General features: G+C 38.7%; 1 protein-coding gene across 2 annotated transcripts in view; it reads right to left on the bottom strand.

The window, feature by feature from the left end:
• Positions 1–373: 373 nt before the first annotated feature.
• The window catches only part of USP7 (ubiquitin specific peptidase 7), a 73,721-nt gene continuing 52,095 nt past the window's right edge, over positions 374–21,999 (bottom strand). The window contains exons 13-31 of one of the 2 annotated variants that reach the window (XM_042036951.1): positions 21,533–21,689; positions 20,508–20,652; positions 19,787–19,917; positions 18,545–18,679; positions 18,238–18,339; positions 17,445–17,550; positions 17,003–17,095; positions 16,132–16,199; positions 15,102–15,202; positions 13,582–13,735; positions 12,199–12,266; positions 11,043–11,151; positions 10,872–10,949; positions 10,431–10,531; positions 9,737–9,836; positions 8,769–8,888; positions 7,466–7,537; positions 6,447–6,537; positions 374–3,728 (exon numbers count right to left, since the gene is read on the bottom strand). In XM_042036951.1, coding sequence (XP_041892885.1) covers positions 3,622–3,728; positions 6,447–6,537; positions 7,466–7,537; positions 8,769–8,888; positions 9,737–9,836; positions 10,431–10,531; positions 10,872–10,949; positions 11,043–11,151; positions 12,199–12,266; positions 13,582–13,735; positions 15,102–15,202; positions 16,132–16,199; positions 17,003–17,095; positions 17,445–17,550; positions 18,238–18,339; positions 18,545–18,679; positions 19,787–19,917; positions 20,508–20,652; positions 21,533–21,689 — 2,038 coding nt within the window. In that variant the 3' untranslated portion in view covers positions 374–3,621. Of the gene's footprint in view, positions 3,729–6,446; positions 6,538–7,465; positions 7,538–8,768; positions 8,889–9,736; positions 9,837–10,430; positions 10,532–10,871; positions 10,950–11,042; positions 11,152–12,198; positions 12,267–13,581; positions 13,736–14,129; positions 14,406–15,101; positions 15,203–16,131; positions 16,200–17,002; positions 17,096–17,444; positions 17,551–18,237; positions 18,340–18,544; positions 18,680–19,786; positions 19,918–20,507; positions 20,653–21,532; positions 21,690–21,999 lie in introns of those variants that run through there. The other variant, XM_042036952.1, reaches the window with a different exon arrangement.

Genomic DNA, 21,999 nt, shown 5'->3' with positions numbered 1-21,999 from the left:
ACAGATTTGGAGCTGGATTAAGACATATCACATGTGAACACTGCCCCCTTTTTCTGACCTCAAAGACCACGCAGGTTTAACAGCCAACAATAAATGAACACTCACTGCTCTCACATCAAACAGCGACACTCTGCACCTCAATACCAAAATGTTACAGGAAAAACAAAGGCTCAAAATGTGGAAGCTGACATACAAGTCAGAATTTACCTTCTGGCCAGCACACCTTATATTACTAATGCCATTCCTGACACACAATTTGGCTGAATTTTGCAAACGTCATCTACCTGATCTAACCAAAATCTCCCTGAGTTCTGAGCGACCCACAGGCTGTAACTCCCAATCCTCTCCAAAATGAAGGGCCAAGACACCAATGCAGTGTTTACCCTAGGCTATTTTATTTACAATATGTACAGTTCCTACAGAAAATGATTTCTCACAGAGGATATCAAACAGCAACCCCCCAGCGTGGCTCCGATGTGGGCGCTGCCGCCCGCAGCCAGCGCAGCGCCCACGGCCGGGCGGGTCCGAGCTCCAGAGGCCGGGCGGGGACGCTGGCTCGGGAATGCTGGCTCGGGAATGCTGGCACGGAGCTCCGGAGGGCAGCAGCTGAGGTAGATCCGGGATGCGGGAGGCACTCGCTCTGCTCGTCCTGCGGGAAGGCCACGGCCGGGCCCTGGCGCGTCCTGCGGCAGCACTGCCTGGTCGGGGTCGCTATGCCAGCCTGGGCGGCTGAAGGGGGCTGGGGCTGGCTGTCACTCTCTAGGCAGCAACTATGTCACTGGTGTGACCTGCTCAGATTTCACAGAATGCTTTGGACTCCTTTAGGATAAAAGGCACTATATAAATCTACAGGAACAACGCTCGCTATTTTCGTAGGGAGAATTCGGATGGGCTGTTAACAACATGTTGCTCTGATGCTGTGTACCATGAAATTACATCCTTATTGCTTAACACTTATATTACCATTACCTTAATTTAATGCATTCACTGTCTAGTATCCAGATAACTCCAAAATCTGAATAAAGAAATGAAATTCATGGCAGTTTTGAAGACTGTATTCTTGTAAATTTTTTTAAATGAACTAAACAAACATACTGCACCTGAGAAACCCTCCTGTCCTCCTCTTCTCTTCATAGGTGTATTTCCATATTTGAACAACAAGTTACTTGTGCTCCAAAAAATTTTTTTTCAGAAAATCCTTCAGTCATTGAAAACTGCATATGGAATGCCCCAAAGTATGGACTTCACCAAACTAGTGTGGGAATAGCACAAATACTGAAGCACATAAAATCCAGTCATCTAAAAACCAAAAGGCACCCAAAATCTGTTAGCGGCTTTTTCTTCTGAAATAGGAAGGATTGTGTTTCTTAAGATAGTCCCTAAAAGCTGCCAACATTCCATAAATTAATGTGAAAACTTAGTGACATTCAGATACAAACTCAATTTTATGTCAGTCTAAACAACACTATATATAATTAGGGCTTACTACTGCTGACCAGAGCCTCTTATTTCACAGAACAGTTCGGAAACAAATCCTGGTATTTACTGAAAGCCTGTAGAGACAATCCAAGTACCAGTAAAAACACCACTGGGATGGTGCAATTCTCACCAGCTTGAGGGAAATTTGAAGCAAAGGAAAGCTTTCTCCACTTAGGGCGTGCCAGTTAAGCACTTCCCTCTATCGCTAACCTACACACTCAGACAACAAAAAAAAAAGTAAACTAGTCTGCCTTGATTGGAAATAAGAGTTTAAAGCACTGCAAGATACAAACTAAAAAGAGAATCAAACATACCTAGAACTTGCACCTTCTGTTTTGGTGCAATATGAATACAAGGAACAATGAATACAAGGAACACACTAGGGAGGGAATCTATTTACTCTATGAAGAGACCTTACCTTTAGAGACTCCAGATTTCACTTTACACCATTTATAGCAATAGACTTGAGAATCTGGACCACAAAATTTTGTACAGGCAGGAAGAGTCCAGTCTACCACAAAGACTCTACTACAAGCTTTACAAACAAACTAGTAAAATAATTTTTCCATTTGTCTTTTTTGTACATGGCTCCTTCCTGGAAAACCTTTTATTTGTTAAGTTCAAATGTTACTAGTTAGGACATAAAAAAACCAAAAACCCAAAAAAAACTCCAAACCCCAAAACTATTAAACAGAAAACCCCACAAAGTTTCCCCAAAACAACCAATGAGGATTATACAATTGTCAACACTTAAGGAAAAAAACCCACACCTTTAGCAAAATCTCATGAATGAAAATGTTTCTCAAAACTCTATTTCCAAGGAGAGGAGAAATCTTCTTCAATGTCCATGTCATCACTCATCGAAAAAAATTTTATAGAAAATTTTATTCAACATACAACATTTTCCAGCAAAAAAAGGCAATATACAGGAAGAGGAGTTGTACACTGCGGCTACAGAAACAAAATAAAATACTGGAAAAGAATGTAAAATTAAGTGTGAATTGCTGATTCTATCTTTACTGCACTCAAAACTAGACACGCGGCTGGCATTAGCTCCAAAGAAAAGGAAGCAGTCTGGGGACTGAAATAAAACTACACACGATGAATATCAACATCAGTGAAATTCACTTGCAGACTCACCCAATAAAATTAACCTCCAAGTGTTAAATTGTACATGTTCATTCATTAAATATACAATTTCTTTTTTCGTTTTTTTTCTTCTTTTTTCGTTTTTTTTTCCTCCTTTTTTATACAAAGTCAACAGCTTACTAAACACTAGTGAGCATGCCCTCTGTGCTAAAAGGCTAGTTCTTGTGTTTTCCCCATCTCTTCCCATGGTAACTAAATTAATGATATTTATAATCTTTTCACTTGCTTTTGCCAACTTTTGAGTGTCATTCTATTTGCCAGAAGATGGCATAATCAATCGCAATGGTATTTCTCAATGGTTGGAAATTTAATAAAAAGACCCAAATATCTCATTTTAGGACTCGGGGCATCCACTTGGTAAAACGGGATGCAAAGTATTGACTAAATTAAATGAAAACTAGTTTATTAAAAAAGATTCTATGAAGCTGGAGGAGACAAAAATCCCGAATAAGTGCCAACAATGTACACAATGAAGTAGAGATTGCTATTTATTGATGATGTGAGTTTTTCTTTTGCATTTACAAATGCACAAAAATGTCATTTAAAGTATAACTGAAGGAAATAAATCTGATGTGAGTCTAAACATAAGATTTACTAGCTGCAGTGATGGTGAACACCACACAGGAAGGGCAGCCAGTCAGCTTATGCCATCTATAAACGTACTACAGACAAATAATTTTGCCAATGTCAACTGTTCTACTAAACTCTTCCCTCATTATGCTGACAATTGCCTTGCATTACGTTTACCATAAAATAACTCTCATTGGCATCCAAGCTTTTATAAAAACACCTTCATTTTGCTCAAAAAGGGCAGTCAATAGATACAGAGAAGCCAAACTGAACAGCCTCAACAAAATAAAATTAACATCAGCAGCAAATCCTCTTGCTGAAGACTTCAGATATAGTGCACGTGTACCAAAGTTCTACAGTTGTTAAAAAGGTGCACACACACACTAATTTTTGTCCCTTGCCTTGACAATCTGGTTAAGTAAGTCAGTTATGGATTTTAATAGCTTTTTCAAGGTAAGTGTAGCGACTTCTCTTTGGGGCTTTATTGAAATGGTCAAGCCCTAGCCATGGCCTTGGATGAGACATGTTGCCTAGAAAAGAAAAGAGAAAAAAAAATAATGAAATTTTAAGACTAAATTGGAAAAATGTTTCCATTACACAACCTACTCCTGTGTGCCCTGTCCACAGCTTGCTGAGAATCACAGGGGAAGGCAGAGGAGTGCAGAGCAGCCCCACAGCCAGCAGGGCAGGGCTTTCCTTCCAACAGCACATTCCGCAGCTCTTTCTGCATCAGGTACCTGGTTTTTCTCTTCTTCAGTTTCCTACAGGAGTTTACAGCAGTGAAGGGTGTGCTAAAGCAGGAAAGCTGCTATTTTATGGCCAGAGGCACATCAGAGTACCAGCTTTCACCAGAGTGCTGAGCTGGTTTCAAACAGGGGGGAATCTGCCATCGAAACATGACAACCTACAGTACCTGCCATAATCTCTGCTATTCCTATCATCTGGTTTAACTGGGAATATCTGTTAAATTAATGTAAAATGCAAATAATGCTAATTAAGAAATCATGAAACTGACTCTCCTCTTTATTTTCCAAGAAAAAAAAAAAACCCTAGTCATTCAGATTGCAAAGAAAACATGCAGATTTTTTCACTTGTTCAACCCAATATTATTTATTTTACTGCTAGTTTTCATGATAAACCACAGTCCGCATACTTCTTGCAAAAGGGAGAAATTCTCTTTTAAGACGTCCTCAATGCAGTGCATCAAATGTTCTTTGAAGTGCAATGATAAAGGCAGAAACTAAAGAGGCCCCCAGCAAGGAAAGCATATTCTACATTCAAAGCCATCAACTGCAACCACTAAAGCATAAAACACGTGACCTTGTTGATTGCCTGCATCTACATTTTGTGATATATTTTCTTGAATTTTTTTTTTGTTTGTTTGACATAATGGTCAATGTCGAATTAAAAGAGAACTGCCAATCTTAGTGGGAGAATATGAATGTTTTTGAAGGAAGAAATTAGGTCCTACATGGTTGGTGCCAGCACAGTCATGGCTATAGTTAGTGTACCTTAGCAAAAGCAAAGGGACACTGTTGACATCAGCTATGCCAATCAAACTGGGGAATGCCACAGCTTTGTTTCCATCACTCCAGTGTGTGTTAAAATTTGGTATTTGTAGAAATTAATTATATCAAAGCACATTCTATCAAAGGGGTGAATTCTATGAACTCTCAAATTAGAACATTTTGCTCTCACATTCCCTACAGTTCCTACAAACAGTTCAAGTTCTCCCTTTTCCACATTCTGACATGCTCTGTGCTTTTGACCTGGTTACCTGGTTAGTTTTTCAAGCTGTTTTGGCACCACTGGCTCTGCCTTGCTCACCAAGTCCAACAGTTCATTCCAGACTATTGCCTTTCCCTCCCTGACCCAAGAAGGATTACTCTCAGAATAAAATCAGGACTCTGCTCTGACCACAAAAGAGAGAGTTTATCTGCCTGTGGAGAAATGTCCACCTCCAAGCTGACCATCTGGAGACCCTTCCCAAGTAGTGCATGAAGAGGTCCTGCAGTGACACACTCCTGGGCTCTCAGGTGACTTGTGCAGCTGCAGGCACTCACAGCTCTGGCAAGCCACGAGCCATGGACCTGCCTGTGCTACATACACAAAAGCTGTGTTTGCTAGGCTCCTGCAAGGTACCCAGCAAGAGCACAGGTCTAACTGTTCTCTGCAGGTTTTGAAATAAATGGACAGCTACAGGATTTCTTTACAACTGTTACATAAATCCAGAGCACAGCTGGGAAAAATTGGAGAAAACTCGACCCTAGCAGAACCTACCAATAAAAACCAGAATTCCTAATTGTCAGAAAAACAGAACTGCAGAGAGCCAGTGCCACTCACAGAGAGAACAATCAGCTAAGCTGGAAGAAGAAACCCCAATGAATTCAAGGCTTTCAATGGATCCCTGACTGCAGATCCAAAGGTGCCATTCCCAAACAGAACTCCCAGAAAAGAAGAGAATTGGATTTAGAAGCACTGGTGCAGGTTGCCCAGAGAAGCTGTGGCTGCCCCATGCCTGGAAGTGTCCAAGGCCAGGTTTGATGGGGCCCTGAGCAATGGGTCTAGTGTGTGGCACGTCCCTGCCCACGGCAGGAGGGTGGAATGGGATGGTCTTTAAGGCCTAAACCATTCTATGACTATGAAAACACTCCAGTGGTGGAACTCCTGAAGGACTAACCTGGTTTCTCCCATGTGTAAATGTCTAAGAAAATAGAGGTTTAAATATCAGTCAAGTTAACAAGCTGGCAGCCTATCCAGAGACAAATTTAGAACGGAGCCACATTTGTACCTTGGTGAATCATCTCTTGTGAAAAAAAAAAATCTAACAGCATCTTATTGAGATATTTAATGTTCTTGCTACAATCTTCAGATTCATCGAGGAGATCGAGAATGAACAAGAATTGTCTTTCCATGAGAACCAAACATGCAAGGGAGTAGATGGACAATAAAGGTAAGGTGAAACTGATGCTGCAAAGTGTGTTATACTGATACTGGACCCATTTGGTCATTCAAATGCAATCTTTTAACTCAAAAGGAAACAGATTATTTATCTATATGCCTATAAAATACATACTCTGGAACTAACACATACATGTAACACTGCTCAGTGTGCTCAGTCACTACATCTAACGTATGTCATGTAAAAAGAACAAACTTCCTGCATCCTGAGTTAAGGATAAACAAGTAACAACTGGCAGAGCAACTTCAGCAGGCCAAAAGAATAGTGAGGTTGTCTAACAACTTACCAGGTTGGGACTCAAAATCTTTCAAGTTCACTTCATACTCATCTTCGTTGAGATACTGGTGTCGGCCCATCATTACAATGGCAAATTTAAACTATGAAAAGAAAAAAAAAAAAAACACAAAAACCAAGTGGTAGGATACAACATTAAAAAAATTTAAAAAAAAGTCCTCAAGCCTAAGTTCCCAGTCTAACTTGCAGCTGGTTATAAGTAGTACTCTTCAGGGGCTGAAAAAGGCCAAACCTGTTTAAAACCCTCACCAACAACCTGGATAATGGGACAAAATAAATGCTTGGGAAATCATGGACCCACATCCTGGAATACTGCGTCCAGGTTCAGGCCCTCCAGGGAAAAAAGACCGGGCAACAAACTGCAGCAAGTGCAGCAACAGTCCAGTGAGACCGTGAGAGGACTGGGGGGGAAGCTGGTGTACAGGAACCTCTGGGAAATGGGTTTTGGTTAGCCCAGAGAACAAAAGGCTGACAGGGCATCTACAGCTTTCCACCACCTGAAGGATGGTGCACAGGAGCAGACTCTTCTCAAAAAACTGCACAGAGGTGACCTCCACAAGTTGCAAAATGAAACATTCTGATTACATGCAAGAAAAGAAAAGCCTTCACAATCATAGTGGAAATACTCTAAAACACAGTGTCCAGAACAGGGCAGAATTCTCACCTGTGGGAGTTTAAAAATTGCAACTAAAAAATCCGGCACAGCCTGACTGAGTCACGTTCTGCTCTGAGCAGGAATGTGAAGGGGGGATGGCTCCTAAAGGTCCCACACCAGCTACATTTTTCTGGGTTACTTTAATGTTTCACCAAGTATCTCTCTTGGTGCAATACAGAAATACTGATCCTACTCATCCTACCTAATTAGTCCTAGAAAAAGCATTATTTCAGTCAGGAAGCTGCTCTATCACACAAAATCTACACTTATCCCAAGTCTGTGCTATTCCAACTTATTAAAATAAACTCATTTAGGGTTTACAGTCAGCAATAAAAACTCTCCCAAATTGAAATTACCTTTTCAAATTCTTTTTCTTGTATGTCCAGCATTGTCTGAATCCGCTTCATAACCTCTCTGAAGTGTTCACCCTAGTAATTACAACAAGATTTTTAATGTCAAAAAAATCTAGGAAAAAAAAGGGAAGCTGTTAGTATTTCCTGCTTTAAGCTTCATTGAAAAACACTGCCTCAATCTCTCAAAAATTACACAAGTGTCAACATCATTCTCTACAATATGGAGTAACAGGAGGCAACTTGCTCTAAATTCAGGAACTTTAGAAGTCTTATTGATTCACCATTATGCAAACTGCCCCATAAATTGGCCAGGCACTGCCACTGATAAGTGCAAGTCAGGTTAAAGTTAAGCAGCAAAGTTAGAAAATTAGCAGCAAAATAGAAATTTGGAAAAAAAACCCATATTCTGCTCCCTGTCTATGTAAACTGCCCAAAAAAGTGACAAATACCATCAACTTAAAGATGAATAATATACATTAACTGTCACAACAAGGAAATGCAGAACAAATATTTTCCACCAAAAATCACAGGCTTTACTCTTTGATCGAAAGTATGAAAATTAGTAAAATTCTAATTTTAGAGCTTTAGAAGCAGAGAGAGATGGGCATATTTCTCATTCCCATATTTTTAAAAGTAGCTAATTTTCACACAAGGTAACATACAGCAACCAGAAAAAGTTTAGAAGCAAATGGCTAGCTGCTCCCAGAAATACACTTTGACATTAAGAAAATCAGGGTGACATTCAGCTGGAGCAGCACCACAGAAAAACTTGAGAATTTAAATTAAGCTTTCAAAATTAGCTTTTGTTCTTGTACTAACTTTCAGCCCTAGAAGATAAAGCACATCAAATTACAGAAGGGATGAAATGCAAAGTCATCTCAGAAAGTGCTGGAGAAAGCAAACCCATTTTCCATAATCACGTCTCAGTGAGAGCAACCATGGCTGGGCCACTTTTGCCAACAACTCTGCACTGCAGTTACTCAAGCACTATTAGAAATGGGGTTCTGGGTTTGTTGGGGGATTCTGCAGGGTCAGGGGAAGGGGGTAGTACTGATTTGACAGCTGATGCCAAATGCCTGCTTTCTAGGTATTGCACAGGCTCACTGAAACACTGAACAACGCAGATATGCAAAAGGAACTGAGCTGGGAAGTGATTTAACCATAAAAAGGCACAGATGGGGCACAACCTTTGATACAAGAGCTGTATTTTCCTACACACTTCTTACACTAATGCATTTCTTTGACAGTACTGAAGAAAACATCATCAGTATAATCCCACAGAGAGAAAAAGGGAGGCATACTGCACCTGGTGTATCCTCAGCAAGAATGGAATTCCAAATGTCCCGAAAACCTCTTTGTGGAAATGTGCCACTGTGATTAGCATCTCATTTTCTTTATCTATATCTACCTGGTCCAGAGGAATTTCCTAGATCCAGACAGAGAATTGTGACTCCAATCAGCTAAACTTCCACAAAAAGAAACTAAAGCTTTTAAGTTATTTTTCCAGTTATTAAGAAACTGAAAGCATTATTGATGTACTGTTACTGATCTAAAACAATTCCATTCAAAAACATTTAGAAGAGCCATGTCTGACAGAGTCTTTTACCAGAGTCCCTCATCCCTGGCATGACAGCACTCCAGTTTTCCCTACTCAGGAAACACTCTCCTGGCTTCCCTGAATGGCTTTTTTGACAAGAAATCTTCTATCAGTGCAGAACTAGCTGACTGTAACACAGCCCTCTCGTCAGCTCCTCATTACAGTTTACACTGGAAACTTTTTTTTGGATTTCTGATCTTTGAGGCAAGTTAGCAGATCTGAACAAGATGTTTAGGGAAAAAAAAAAATCACACAGTAAGTATCAAATTTGCCTTAAGAACCTCAAATGTAACAGAAAAGGAAACAAAGCCTTCTAGAATATAAAGGGCACAAAAGGGGGTTCTAAGGATAAACATTTCTACCATGAACTCTCAAACAAACCTTGGAATTATTGCTAAGACATTAAATGTCCTATGGACAGGCACTTGCAAAGTCTTCATGTATTGTTATAAAAAACATACATAAAAATGAAAGAATGAAACCATTATAGGGAAGCAGATGGAACAAGTGACGATTTTCTTAAAAGCATTATCTTTAAAAATACATGTAATATTATCATGCAATCTTAGTACAAACATCACAGTACTTGAAAATCAACATCCAGAAAATTACCACTCGAGAGGGTTTCTTCTCTCAAAGTTAAGTTTTAAAGCTGTTTAAAGACAAGCACAATTTACCTCTATTCGAAACGTTCGACTTGTTGCAGGTGACAAACACTCTAACAGCTCATCCTCCTGATGGACACCGATTATTTTGTAACTTACAATTTCTAGCAGCCTTAAAGATAAGCAGGAAAAGCATTTTAAAGAAGTGAACTAAAAAAAAAAAATCAGCGATGCAACATATCTTTCTCAAACCTTGAGACAGATTAGTGTGGAATGTAAACTGATGCTGCTATTGTATTTGTAAAATTTTAAATTCAATCTTTAGTAAAAATTAAGCAGTAAAGCCACAAGAGGTTACACTATTTCTGGCTCATGACAAAAAGCCAAGATGTGCCATTACAAAATAGAGGTTTCTAGTGGAGATTATTTTATATATCCTCTTTAAATGACCTCACTTTTAACTCCTGTAACTCCTGAGAAGTGAATAGCATGAAATTCTTTGATTTTAAACAATTATTAAGTTGTGACTAACAAATGCAATTGATGAAACTCAAGGATGTAACTTTATTAAATACAAAATAAATAACGGTGTAAAAACCTATATTTATAGTTAAGAACTCTTAACAGTGGGAATCTAGAAGCTTTTAACACAATATTACATTTAATCTGTTAATAATGGTTTTTACAGTATTTTAAATTCTACAGATACTTTGCAGCATAAAATTTACATGATCACATAGAAGACATCATAGTCATGCAGCTTTACCTTAATTTCCCTGAACCTTTTTCAGAGAGTTCTACAACTTTTTTACATTCTTCTAACAGGTCCCGCACACACCCATGCTTATCTGGATATACTGTTATTTCCTGTGGGATTTGGAACACAAAAATCATTAGAGAATCTGAAAATGTAAACAACCACGTGACAGCACAGAACACATCAGATTGTTGTCCTTAAACACTCATCTTGAAAAGATAACTAAAGTCAACACCTACGTTATCTTCAAAATTTTTGTTAACAGATCTAATTTTCTCTTACATGGTCTTTAGGTGTTTTTTGCTGTTGTTAGATTTTTTTTTTTTTTTAACATTATGCATAACCTTGTTCTAATTTTGTGTTACTCAGGGGTAGAGTGTGTGACCCATAACCACAGTCATACCAGCTCTGACACAGGAATGACAGCAAGTGTGTAATGGCTTCACTCACCTCTTCCCTAAACTGGCTATTTAGCCATATGCATTTAAAACTTCTTCTGTTTTCAAAATCAGTTATCTTCATTTTGAGCTTAAGAAAGAAAAGAAAACCTCTTTAGGCATACTTTGAATAGGGCAGAATTATTTTTTACAGCTCATCCCAATAAAAGGAACAGACTCTTACCTGTTGATAGTAGAGTTTTTTTGGTTGCCTGGGCTTGAAGAACTGCAGAAGATCTCTTAAAGTACCTTCATAATTGTGTCTAAGAGGATTACCAGGACCATCTCTATAACTACAGGAGGAAAGAGAACATGTTTTTGAAATCCATCTCTTCAAACTCATCACTGCTCAGTAAATTGAAGCACCAAGAACATTTTTATTACTGTCTTTCAGTTTCACGTAATTGCTAACACAGCCTAAGCAGCACAACACACAGAACTTTAGTGATTTTTAAACACAGCTGGGCTGTGGGAACAGAAAACTATTCAGGGTGTATGTTAACTCTCCTTTACAAGCTCACTGTCAGTGCTGCAGGCTGGCAGACCTACATTCCTCTGAAATTACTGGCATAGCAGCACATGCTTTAGATTGTGAAAGGTTAATTTGTGGAGCCATATGACACAACAAATTCCACAGTGGCCACAGCACTGGAAACTACAAATTGCTACTCAAATTCTCACTGATGATGAAGGGCAATAGCCTCAGGTAACTAAAGAGCATCTACATTTCCATGTATACAGAAAGATGTAAGTTTGGTGTGTGCATTATTCCTGCAGCACATACACAGAGCTGTAATACACTACTTTCTGCTATAGTTTTATGTAGATTCAAATCTAGTTTTACACAAACATGCATAAAACCACCACTTGAACCAGAAATATCCCTTTGAGCACCTGTGAACTTGTTAGATTGTCATCATCTTCATAAAACCTCATTTGCAAACTTTGAGGGAGGAGGGGGAAATTCAGTGAAGTAACTCCTGAATTTAAACTTGTAAAATCAGCAAAAATCAGCTTTTATGTGCGCTTGTTTTTGCTCTCCTCCATTCTAGAAATCTGCATTCACTGAAACAGCACTTGCGTTAGCTTAGCAATTTATCCCACAGCATCAGGCTTTGACGTAATTAATGATTTTTAAAATGACATTTACTAGAACTCTTCTAAAACATGCAATTCTTTGAGGCTCTAGAGACAGTCATTGCAATACTTCAACTGTCAAAGCAACCTGCTGTGCTTGCCAGAAAGGTAACGTCTTACTGGTAGAGAATTAGTTAACAACCTGGCAAAGGCTTATTTTTGAGGAACAGCTTAGACACAGAATACTAAGGAATTCATCTTACCCTTGGGACTTGAAAAACTGTAATAACATTGGATCCGTGTTAAGTCTCTGAGCGACTGTCTTTGCAACCTGAAAATAAATTTTTGGTAAGTTCTGAATTGTTTCACACAGTTATGACATTGCTCTACAATCATACAGTCATTCATTCCATGACAAGAACATTATGCTACTGAAAGTCGGAGAGAACCCACTATGCCTACCTCCCAAAGGCTAAATAAACTAGTATTGTTAGCTTCTGAACAGTTGACACAGAGTAAGATATACTAAGAAAAGAAAATGAGGAAATTGTTTTATTACAGTAAGTTACTGTTGCCAAAAGGCTACTAAATCCACAACAATAGCTCCATTCTTCTTTTGCTTGTTTTTGTTGTTTAGTTGCTTTTTGCTGTTTTTTGGGTTTTTTTAAATCATAGTATTAGGGAAATAAGTAAGACTTACTCTTTGAAGATTCCCCCTCCTTTAATCCCCTCCAAGCAAGTTAGCTTGCTGAGTAATAACACCACATTATTCCAATGAGTACATTTCCCATCACTACCTCACAAAGGCAGGGGCATTCTGGTTTTGCCTGACCAAGAAACCTCAACCTATACAGACCTTACACCTCAAGTGAAAAGAAAGTAGGAGAGAGCAACTAGCCTAAAAACAGATGATGAGAACAGGACAGCAAAACTCATCCCTGACTTTCCCTGTGTATGCAGGTGCTCAAAGTTTCTGCCTTTGGGGACAGAAAATAAAACTGTCTGGTTTTAAGCAGGTTTTTTTTTTTTTTGACATTGACAAAAGCAACTGCAGGAGAACTGCAGGCAGTCAAATCTACTCAAGCTCTTAATGGATCAGACCAACTTTATTTCAATTTTTTTCTTATGTTTCCATGTCCAGTTTTCCTCATCTGAACACCCCAACCCATCTATTATCAACACAACAGGTTTGATCTGTTAGTCACTGAGCACTAAACTGCACCGTGTGAAGAAAGCAATACAGCTTGGTCTACAAAATAAATATTGTTGTTGATATTACAAGCACAGAACAGGTATCACTAGAATCCACAGGTATTTTCTTTTTAGCGGCCAAATAAGTTGAGCAAGTTTTACATGTCACTTTGAAAGCAAAAGCGTAATTTCATGAGAATATAATTTCCCTGACAGAGCAGAATGGCCTACCAAGAAAGAATTTATTATCAAATAAGTCATTATTAATAAAACTGGGGGGTTTATAGTATTTTCTTCTCACAAGCCTTAGTGGCTTCCTTCAATTTTTCATTAACTCCGTGGAAAAAATGTACATGGACAGTTTTAGAATTTTTAGAAAAGTATGTATAATGCATTTATGAACTACTGCAAGTTACTTTCAGAACAAGGAAACAAAAGAGAAATAGGACACATGCCTGAAAGTAATTCATCCTATTGGATAAAGTAACAACAAAGCCTGGGTCATTGGGGATGGTTTTATCACAGAAAATGACATCCACACGGTGATAGAGGTCCCGGAAGTATTCCTTAGCTGTTGGGAGCTCGCTGTTATCATTTTCTGGGTCATCCCTACAAGAGCAAACAAATGATGATACCATTACACATCACACTGTTACACACACAGGCAGTTTGGGCTTTTAAAAACACGTTCTACAGTAAGTCAGCGACAGCGGAGAGATAGAGATGAAGTTCAGAAACCTTTTGCAAGAGCCACCACGGATACACAGTAGGACTGATGCAGTCAGCAGTGACCCCAGAGCCCGGCGTGTCTGTGCGGTCAGGGCCCGGTGCCCTCGCCTGCTGCGCTGCTCACTCAGCAGCCTGGCCCTACTCTTGATTCCTGTGGGTTCACAGCACCATCACAGCAGGCACCATCCCTCCCTCCCACCCTGGCACATCCCTGTGTGTCTGTACTGATGCTGCACAGCTTTCCATGAACCCCTGTATCAATTGCTTTGCACAGAGGCCAGATGGACAACATTCCTTGGCACAGAGAGGCAGAACAGTGGGCACAGGGGCTGGTTTGGGTCACTCCTGACTGGTACCCCAACTTCTCTGCAGAGAAATAGCACCAGGGTACAAGCTGTGCACTTACCCAGGAGTCAGCAGCCAGCCAAGGGTGCATAACACCAACTGGGTCAACTGGGAATGCGAGTTCCAAGGCATGACATGAGAAATACATTCATCTCACATAATCTGGGGTAAGAGTGCTGAAGATAGACTAGCTGGCTTCCACCCACTGTCAGCCCATGGAGAGAAACAGAGCAACACAGTTGGGTGTGACCATCAGGAGTGAGAGCATAGAAATGCTGATTTATAGCCCCGCCAAGCTTATGAAAGATCCCTTTATTGGATACAAGATGCAGGAGTTCCCCTTTTGCCTTGGAGAAATCTCCAGCTGAAGCACCAGCACATCTACGAGCTGCATGTGCTCAGGCAAACTGGGAGCATCTCATCACCACAGAGCAGTAAGGAACTGACTGTGAACATAAGGGAGAGGCAAAAAGGGAAAGCAATTTAGCATAGTTCTGGGCTGAAAGGAGCTCCAAGAGCCTTGTCCAGTGGCCATGGTACTGAGCCCAGGATCTGAAATGCTGGAAGGCTCCTCAGTGTCTGTGTTACAGTGGCTCCAGTATAAAGCTGCACAAATCAGATGCACTGCTGAACACACTCTGGGAATATTACGACCTATTTTAGGTTATTGGTTTTCTAAACTAGGAGGACACCTTTTCCTTAAGTAATGTGGCACATGATAACTCAAATACCACTGATATTTGCTCATTTCCCCTTTGAATAAACAAATGAGAACTGCTGAGAACACATCTACTGCTGGAATGTAATACTTTGCTCTTGACAAAAAAGCTTAAAGGAAGTTCAGCTTTCAAAGTGAACCAGGTGATTTAATTGCAATAAGCTGCCACCTTAAAATACATACTTCTGAAACACTATGATGTCACCATCCATGAGTTCATCAAGAGCTTTATCAAGAGATACATCATAGTCTTGAATCCTTTCTGTTAAATTGGGTTTAACTTCCTGTAAGAAGGAACAAAAATTATTGATCACAGAATAAACAAGAGACAAAAATAAAGGTCACAAATAAAGGTCACGATAGTGAAGAAATCATCAGATAAGGTAACCTGTATGTTCTTCCAACTGAAACAAATGGATAGATAGATATCTATCCATACAAATCAAATGCATGTATTATAAAATATCTATACACATATTACATATTTATACTTGCAGGCTGACTTCTTGGGATAGAAGCACCTGTGTAAACAAACTAGAATGACACTGTAACCCTGACCTGCCCAGAGCAAGGAGTACAGCTTTGCTTTTTAGGATGGCAGTGTGTGTGCTGCCCTGGAACCACAGAGAGAGCAGCAGGACTGCTACCAGAAATTGCAACAAAAACCCAATTCCTTGTTCTTCCTGTAGCAAGGACTTTGCCTTGGCAAGATCTGCATCTTCAGCACTCAATAAATGTAGCAGTTATGAAGATTTATTGCTTCTGTATTTGGGCAGAAACAGCACAGCAGACTAAGGATTTTGTTTGCTGACTTCTTAGGGAAGGAAGGAGAAGATGCAACATTTTCTCAACTCCACTGTCTAAGGTGGGCACTGAAAACATGATGGCCAATAATGTCAGCAGCATTAGCTCCTCTAACACAGCAACACAGGTTTAGCACAACAAAGCTGCTCATATAGAACTTCATGGAGATTTTTTTTTGTTTTTGAAGCCTTACACTTCTATCTTATCTGCTTAATATAAAATCTCTTTTGAAGTTAACTCTCTGCTGCTACTCTGTTGCAGCACGGTAGACTTGGAAGTTGCAGATTACAGTGCTGATGATTTATAAATTACCATTGTTATAAGCAACTTTTTTAAATTAATAAGTCTTTTTTCTTTCTTTACAGCATGCAAAAGACAAAAAAGTTACAAAAAGTTTATCAATCCAAACCTCATAGAGGATAAGGTTAGTTTCTTGTGGAAATCCTGCTCTCTCACACATAACTGGAAGCAAGTCACCTGTTGGGGAAAAAAAAAAGGAATGTGAAATATGTTGCACGAATTGCTAGTGAGACCAATCACAAAAAGGAGAGAATCCCTTTTTTTACCCTGGGCAGATGGTTCTACAATGTCTAAGCCCTCCAGGTTAAAGTTTCCCTTATTGACATTCAACCAGAGACACATTTATGGTTTCTTTCCACTTAATCTGAACAACAAAAATACATGCAAGGTCATTGAAAATCCAAGAGATGAAGTAACACTGCTCCTTCCCCATAGAAAAGGTTTAGTGTCTTTAAAAAAAAATTCATGACAGCTAAAATTAAAAACGAGACATTCAAAATGACAAACTAAAATATTTTTAGTCAGTGGGTATTTGCTGAATTCCTTAAATGGACCCATATGAAAACCAAGGCTCACACACAATTCAGGCTGAGCAGCTGCTCAGGCTGCCATAGTGAAAGGTTGTAGAAGAGTTATTTGAAAATCTATTGCAAAAGTATATTCCAAAAGTATCAGAACAGATAGAGGTAAGTATGAAATCCCAAAGCTTTACAACAGGTCCAAAACAGCTCTTTGTGGGCAGTAACACCTGGTGAGTACAGCAGCAATGAACTGACCACCAGCGGGGTTCTGAGGCTCAGACCTGCAGAAAATATCACTGACACAATGTGGGGACAAAACTACTCAGGTGCTGGGTGAAATAAGAATTTGCTTCTATGGTGTACCTTTGGTTTCAGTGATGGAATTATTATTAAAGTATGTGCAATCTATTTTCATTAAAAACTTCAGTGATAGCACTGAAATTTAAATTCAGAACTCACGTATTTTACAGGATATAGGGGTGTAGATATGTCCACAATAATTCAAACTCCGAGTCTTCGGATCATACATCTTCAAAAACAACATTACATCATCTACAAATTAAAAAACAAGATTTAATTTTAAGTAAGGCTTGGGGAGGGGGAAGGAGATCACCTAGATATTTTTATTTACACAGTAACAAATACATGTCTTTGATTTATTAATTCGGTGCTCTTAAAATATAGAGAGAAATTTATTCAGTGAGTCTAAAACATGCAAAACATGTCTTCCACTTCAAGAGAAATGAAGGAAAAACTGCATGAGAAAAATTAATTTCAGCACTGTAGTCGTTTGATGGATACATCAACCACATTATTGAAAAAAGGAGTGCACTGTGTTTTTGGAGATATACCCAAAATGGAAGTGTTTTGTATTTCAGAAATGTTTAGACCATATGCTTACGATCTTTATCAAACTTGGGCAACGTTGCTCCAGTAGCAGCCATCTCTGGATCTACTGTTTCCAAAAATATTGTCCATGGATTCTCATTGTCACTGAGCTCAATCATCTATGTAAAAGGATGTGAGAGAAGAAAAAAAAGTCTCTGAAGAACATAATACAAACCTGGTACCTGCATTTTAATCAGATACAAGAACTTTATGACATTCTACAAGTGGGAGAGGTTTTTTTCTAAGTTGTGTTAGAGGAAGTTTATGAAGTTTATTAAGACACACAAATATAGGTATAAAACTACCAAAAACTTTGATGAAGCACTAACAGTAGGTTTTACTTAAAATGAACCCACTTCTTTATCATTTAAAAGTTGACCTACAGCTACCTTTACAGTGGCAAGGACATTACTTTGTTTTAGAATAAAAAGACACTGAAACCAATCTCTGTCCTCAGTGGTATTTACACACATTTTACACTTCAAGCAAGAGAATTTATTAAATCCAGCAGGTTTGCCCCTTTTGGCAAAGGGACATTTCTGTTTTAATCTAACATAAAAAAATCACGATCACACCTTTTATCCACAGAAGAAAAATCATGCACCAACCACACTCCTCTGCTTCCTATCCAAATTAATCCACTAAACCTCAAGTCTTCCCAAGTATCAAGCTTCACCAGATACGGTGAAATTAATTTTAAATTAAAAGCCTGAAAAATCTTATGTCTCAAAGTTAGATATTCTTAAAGAGAACTAAAAATCATGGGATATGTACAGAAGTAGTATCATCTCTCAGTGACTACTTACCGTTTTATTGCCATCTGCTTCATTATCTAACATTGCAGGTCTTTTTGTTCCATTACTTCTTGCTTGCATTGGCCATAATCTGATTTGATCCTGGGGAAATCCCTAAAATAAATAAAAATTGTGACAGGAAACGAAATCAAAACAAGGGAAAAATAGGCTAAGATGCTTTTACTAAACTCAAACACATCTTCTGTGTTAAAAGGTCTAAATTATGATTGCTGTCAGTATGTGGAGAACATAAGGGCTATGAAACAACCATAATGTAACAAAATACATATGTGCTGGTATTCAGCTACAGAAAACTCACCATTGTTTGAGAGAGGTTTTGAACAAATTCTGTAAGTGTGGAGTTTTTTAATACTTTGAAAACGGTGTATTTCACTTTTTCTTCATCATACATATCATTGCCTTGGTGACCACAGAACTGATCCTCTGCCACTATCTGAAAAATCACATTTAAAGGTTACTATTCAGATTAGCCCAGCTGCACCACGTAATACCTTCTCAGGATGCTTTACTGTGCAGCCTCACTGGCCCTCTGGCACAGTGCTAACACTATTCATGTTCTCAGGGAGTAAATTTGCAAGAATACAGATTACAATGAAATTAAAAAATTGTGATTGATAATCTCATCAGTGCAAGTAATTAAAATACATTAATTCTTACAAATCCCAAGCAATTAAAAACCAGTCGTGCTTAGATCCCAAGTCTTGGAATGTGCTCTAACAATCTTGACACGTGGAGAAAATAAAAAGGCTACATAATTCTGTGCCTGGTGTAATGCAAGGAGGCCACCTAAGCCTTCCCCTGCATTTCCCACAGCTCCCCATCACTCTTTGTTAACAGAAGCACAAACTGTGCAATGCTGCCAGTGTCCCACTGCAAACTGCTCAGTGCAAATGCAGTGCAGAACAAGCTGAACTTGACCAGTATCTCTGCTTATCAACACCAGAAAGAACAGGCAAGGAAACATGGAGGCCCATGGAAAATGGGTTCTATTTTCCTGTACCAGATGGGTTCTGGAAAGAGCCATAAACAGGGTTCCTTAAGGCAATTCATAACAATCTAGTCCATCTGGCTTTTCCAAAAAGATAATTGCAAATATAAGCACTCTCTCCTTCTGCTTCTACTTGATGAGCTCAGTTTGGCAGTAGTCCAGACCTGCAGCCTATGGCTAGATACATTCTAATTTTAGAAAATAATTCCTGAAGGAGATAGAAGTGCAGTGGCAGGGCAGCCATTTGAAATAACCTGGTCCTTTTCCCTTTCACCTGAACTTACTATTTTCACTCACAAGCACAATAAAAATTCTAAAGAAAACAGAAATGTTTATAACATACAGTACTGTGTGTTTTATTATGATTCATTGCATATGTAAATATACTTAAAAGCACTAAAATCATTACTTCTCTTCAAACACTACTTCGGAACAAAAACTTAAAAAAAAAAAAAAAAAGGAAAGAAAAATCAAGGTTTGCCTCCAGGGTGGCTCAATATTCTACATTTTCATGGTAAAGTAGTTGTAACTTAATCTGCTTCAAAAGCTGACCTGCACTTGCATATAGAGGTGAGCTTCCTGCCTCTCCTTCCTCTTCTGAGCTTCTATCCTTTTCTCTTCTTGTAGCCTTTCTACAAGTTGTTGAGGAATATCATGGTCGGTGACAGGCTGCAAAACTTCACCTACAGAACAGATTTTATGATGTCATTTCAAGATTTACATCAAACAGGTTCTTTTTCATAGACACTTGACTTACTTCTGATTTGAAGTCAAAACCAGCTTTCTTTATCTTTTGCTTAAAAACATGGTTTGGTATCATCATGCTTTGGCAACATTGAAGCACTTTCTACAACAAGCCAAAATGCACTACCTCCACGAAATATGTATCATAAACTTTTGAATGAAATATTCAGTTCAGAATTAAAAAATATTTACCACCACTCCATTTTTTTAGCATATATATGTATCTACATGTTTACAATCAATATGATTCAATTCCATTACTGAAGTCAGTTCACTAAGTTTTCCATTCTATAAACCAACCAAGGCTGAAGCACTTTGTAGGTGCCTTACTGAGCTAAAAGATGACACAGAGCAAGCAGCACATGCTTTCCAAAAGTGAGAGAACGGCCGGTTGATCCCATGGGATCTCTCCGTTCTGACTGTAAATAACGCAGTCCTGTTGTATAGGAAGACTGCCAACAACTCAAGAGGTAAAAAAACCCTGACTCCCTGCCTGGAAGTCCCCCTGGAGCACAGAGAGGACACGTACTGAGCTTGGACTCCCTGATGTACACCAGCATGTAGGCATTGGTGCAGTGTCGCACGGACAAGTCATCGTCGTGCCCCCCGTAGTTGTGCTCGATCGCCTCCTCCTTCGTGCATCTCGACACAACATCATCATCGAATTTACACCACTAGGGAGAAAGTTTTATAGAAAGATGATTTTACATGTAAAAACATATTCCTGGATGATAAATTAATCCTATTTCTGGCATGTCTTTCAACTCTTTGAAGTAACTAAAATTACTCTTCAAGCAGCATGACTTTCAAAAGGAAATCTAGTTCAGTATAATTTGTGCTACCTGCTACTTGTGCTCAGCATAAGGAAGTCCATAAATACCAAACCTTTACTGAATATTTTACAGTGAGTACCAAAAGCACAATAATTATTCCAGGAAGCTTTTCTTAAGACTGTTATTCAAATAGCTAGTTATTTCTGCAGGAAACAGAAAATTGACCTTTTCTGTTGTAAAATGAAATAAAAAGCAGTGATGCACAAGTCATCTAGTAATTATTTGTACATTTAGAACAATATACATCAAATTTTAAATTAAAACAATATGGCCAATTAAGAATAAATTAAAATAGCAACAAATTCCCAGTAAAATCTGACTTTTACTGTGAACAGTCAGGTACACACAAAACCAGTGAACTCAAGGGAAGAGGTACCTGACCTATAAGTGTCCAATCCAATCAAGTCACCTGAACCCGGGACAGTGGGACATATACAAACATGCTGAACTTCTGAGTCACAGAAACATTGGAAATGCTTGTATTTCCTTCAGCAAAGTCAGCCTCAAAAAAACGCTGGATAAAATCTGATCGAAGTAGAACTTCAACACATACACACACAAGTGAAAGGATTTCCTCAGTTAAAAAGTCTTTTGCTAAGAGTCAAGTGTGTCTGCAGACTTTTCTTTTAGGGGACAAAACTTCTAAAGACTTGTCCATTATGAAAACTGCATATATGCATCTACAACACACAAATACTTTTAGGTGCTTTTCAATACTCACTTTGCCATCACCCTTTGGATTTAAGTAAACAACGTAATGTCCACCATGGTTATCTCCACTGTGTACTAGAACTGCATGGAGAATGTAATTTGCAGGATCTTTAGGATCTGTTTTTTGCAAAAATTCATCTAGTGGCAACTGTTCAGGAAATTCAAACCTAGTTTTGAAAAGAATGAAGACAATTGTATTTGTACTTAAGATAGACATACTTTATTATGCACGTATTATTATGGAACATTATGTGTACTCCTAAAGCAAAGTATAAAAATTGAACGTGTTACTGTTACAATGCCATTTTTATCCAAGACATACTGCATACAGTGGCAGAATTTATACTATTTAAATATGGAGTAAAAATAAACTTTTTAAGCAGCTCAGGAAAGTATACCCTCAGTAACAAGGGCAAGAGCACTTGAATGAATTAGGGCTGGTTTGGATTCACTGTGTCAAGGCAAAAGCTTTACAAT

This window comes from Corvus kubaryi, unplaced genomic scaffold (assembly GCF_017639235.1).
Source record: "Corvus kubaryi isolate FWS band 111438036 unplaced genomic scaffold, C.kubaryi_AGA036_p1.0 37387, whole genome shotgun sequence".
In the NCBI taxonomy this organism is placed as follows: domain Eukaryota; kingdom Metazoa; phylum Chordata; class Aves; order Passeriformes; family Corvidae; genus Corvus; species Corvus kubaryi.
The sequence above is the reverse complement of the archived record's forward strand: the minus strand, read 5'-3'. Positions and strand labels throughout refer to the sequence as shown.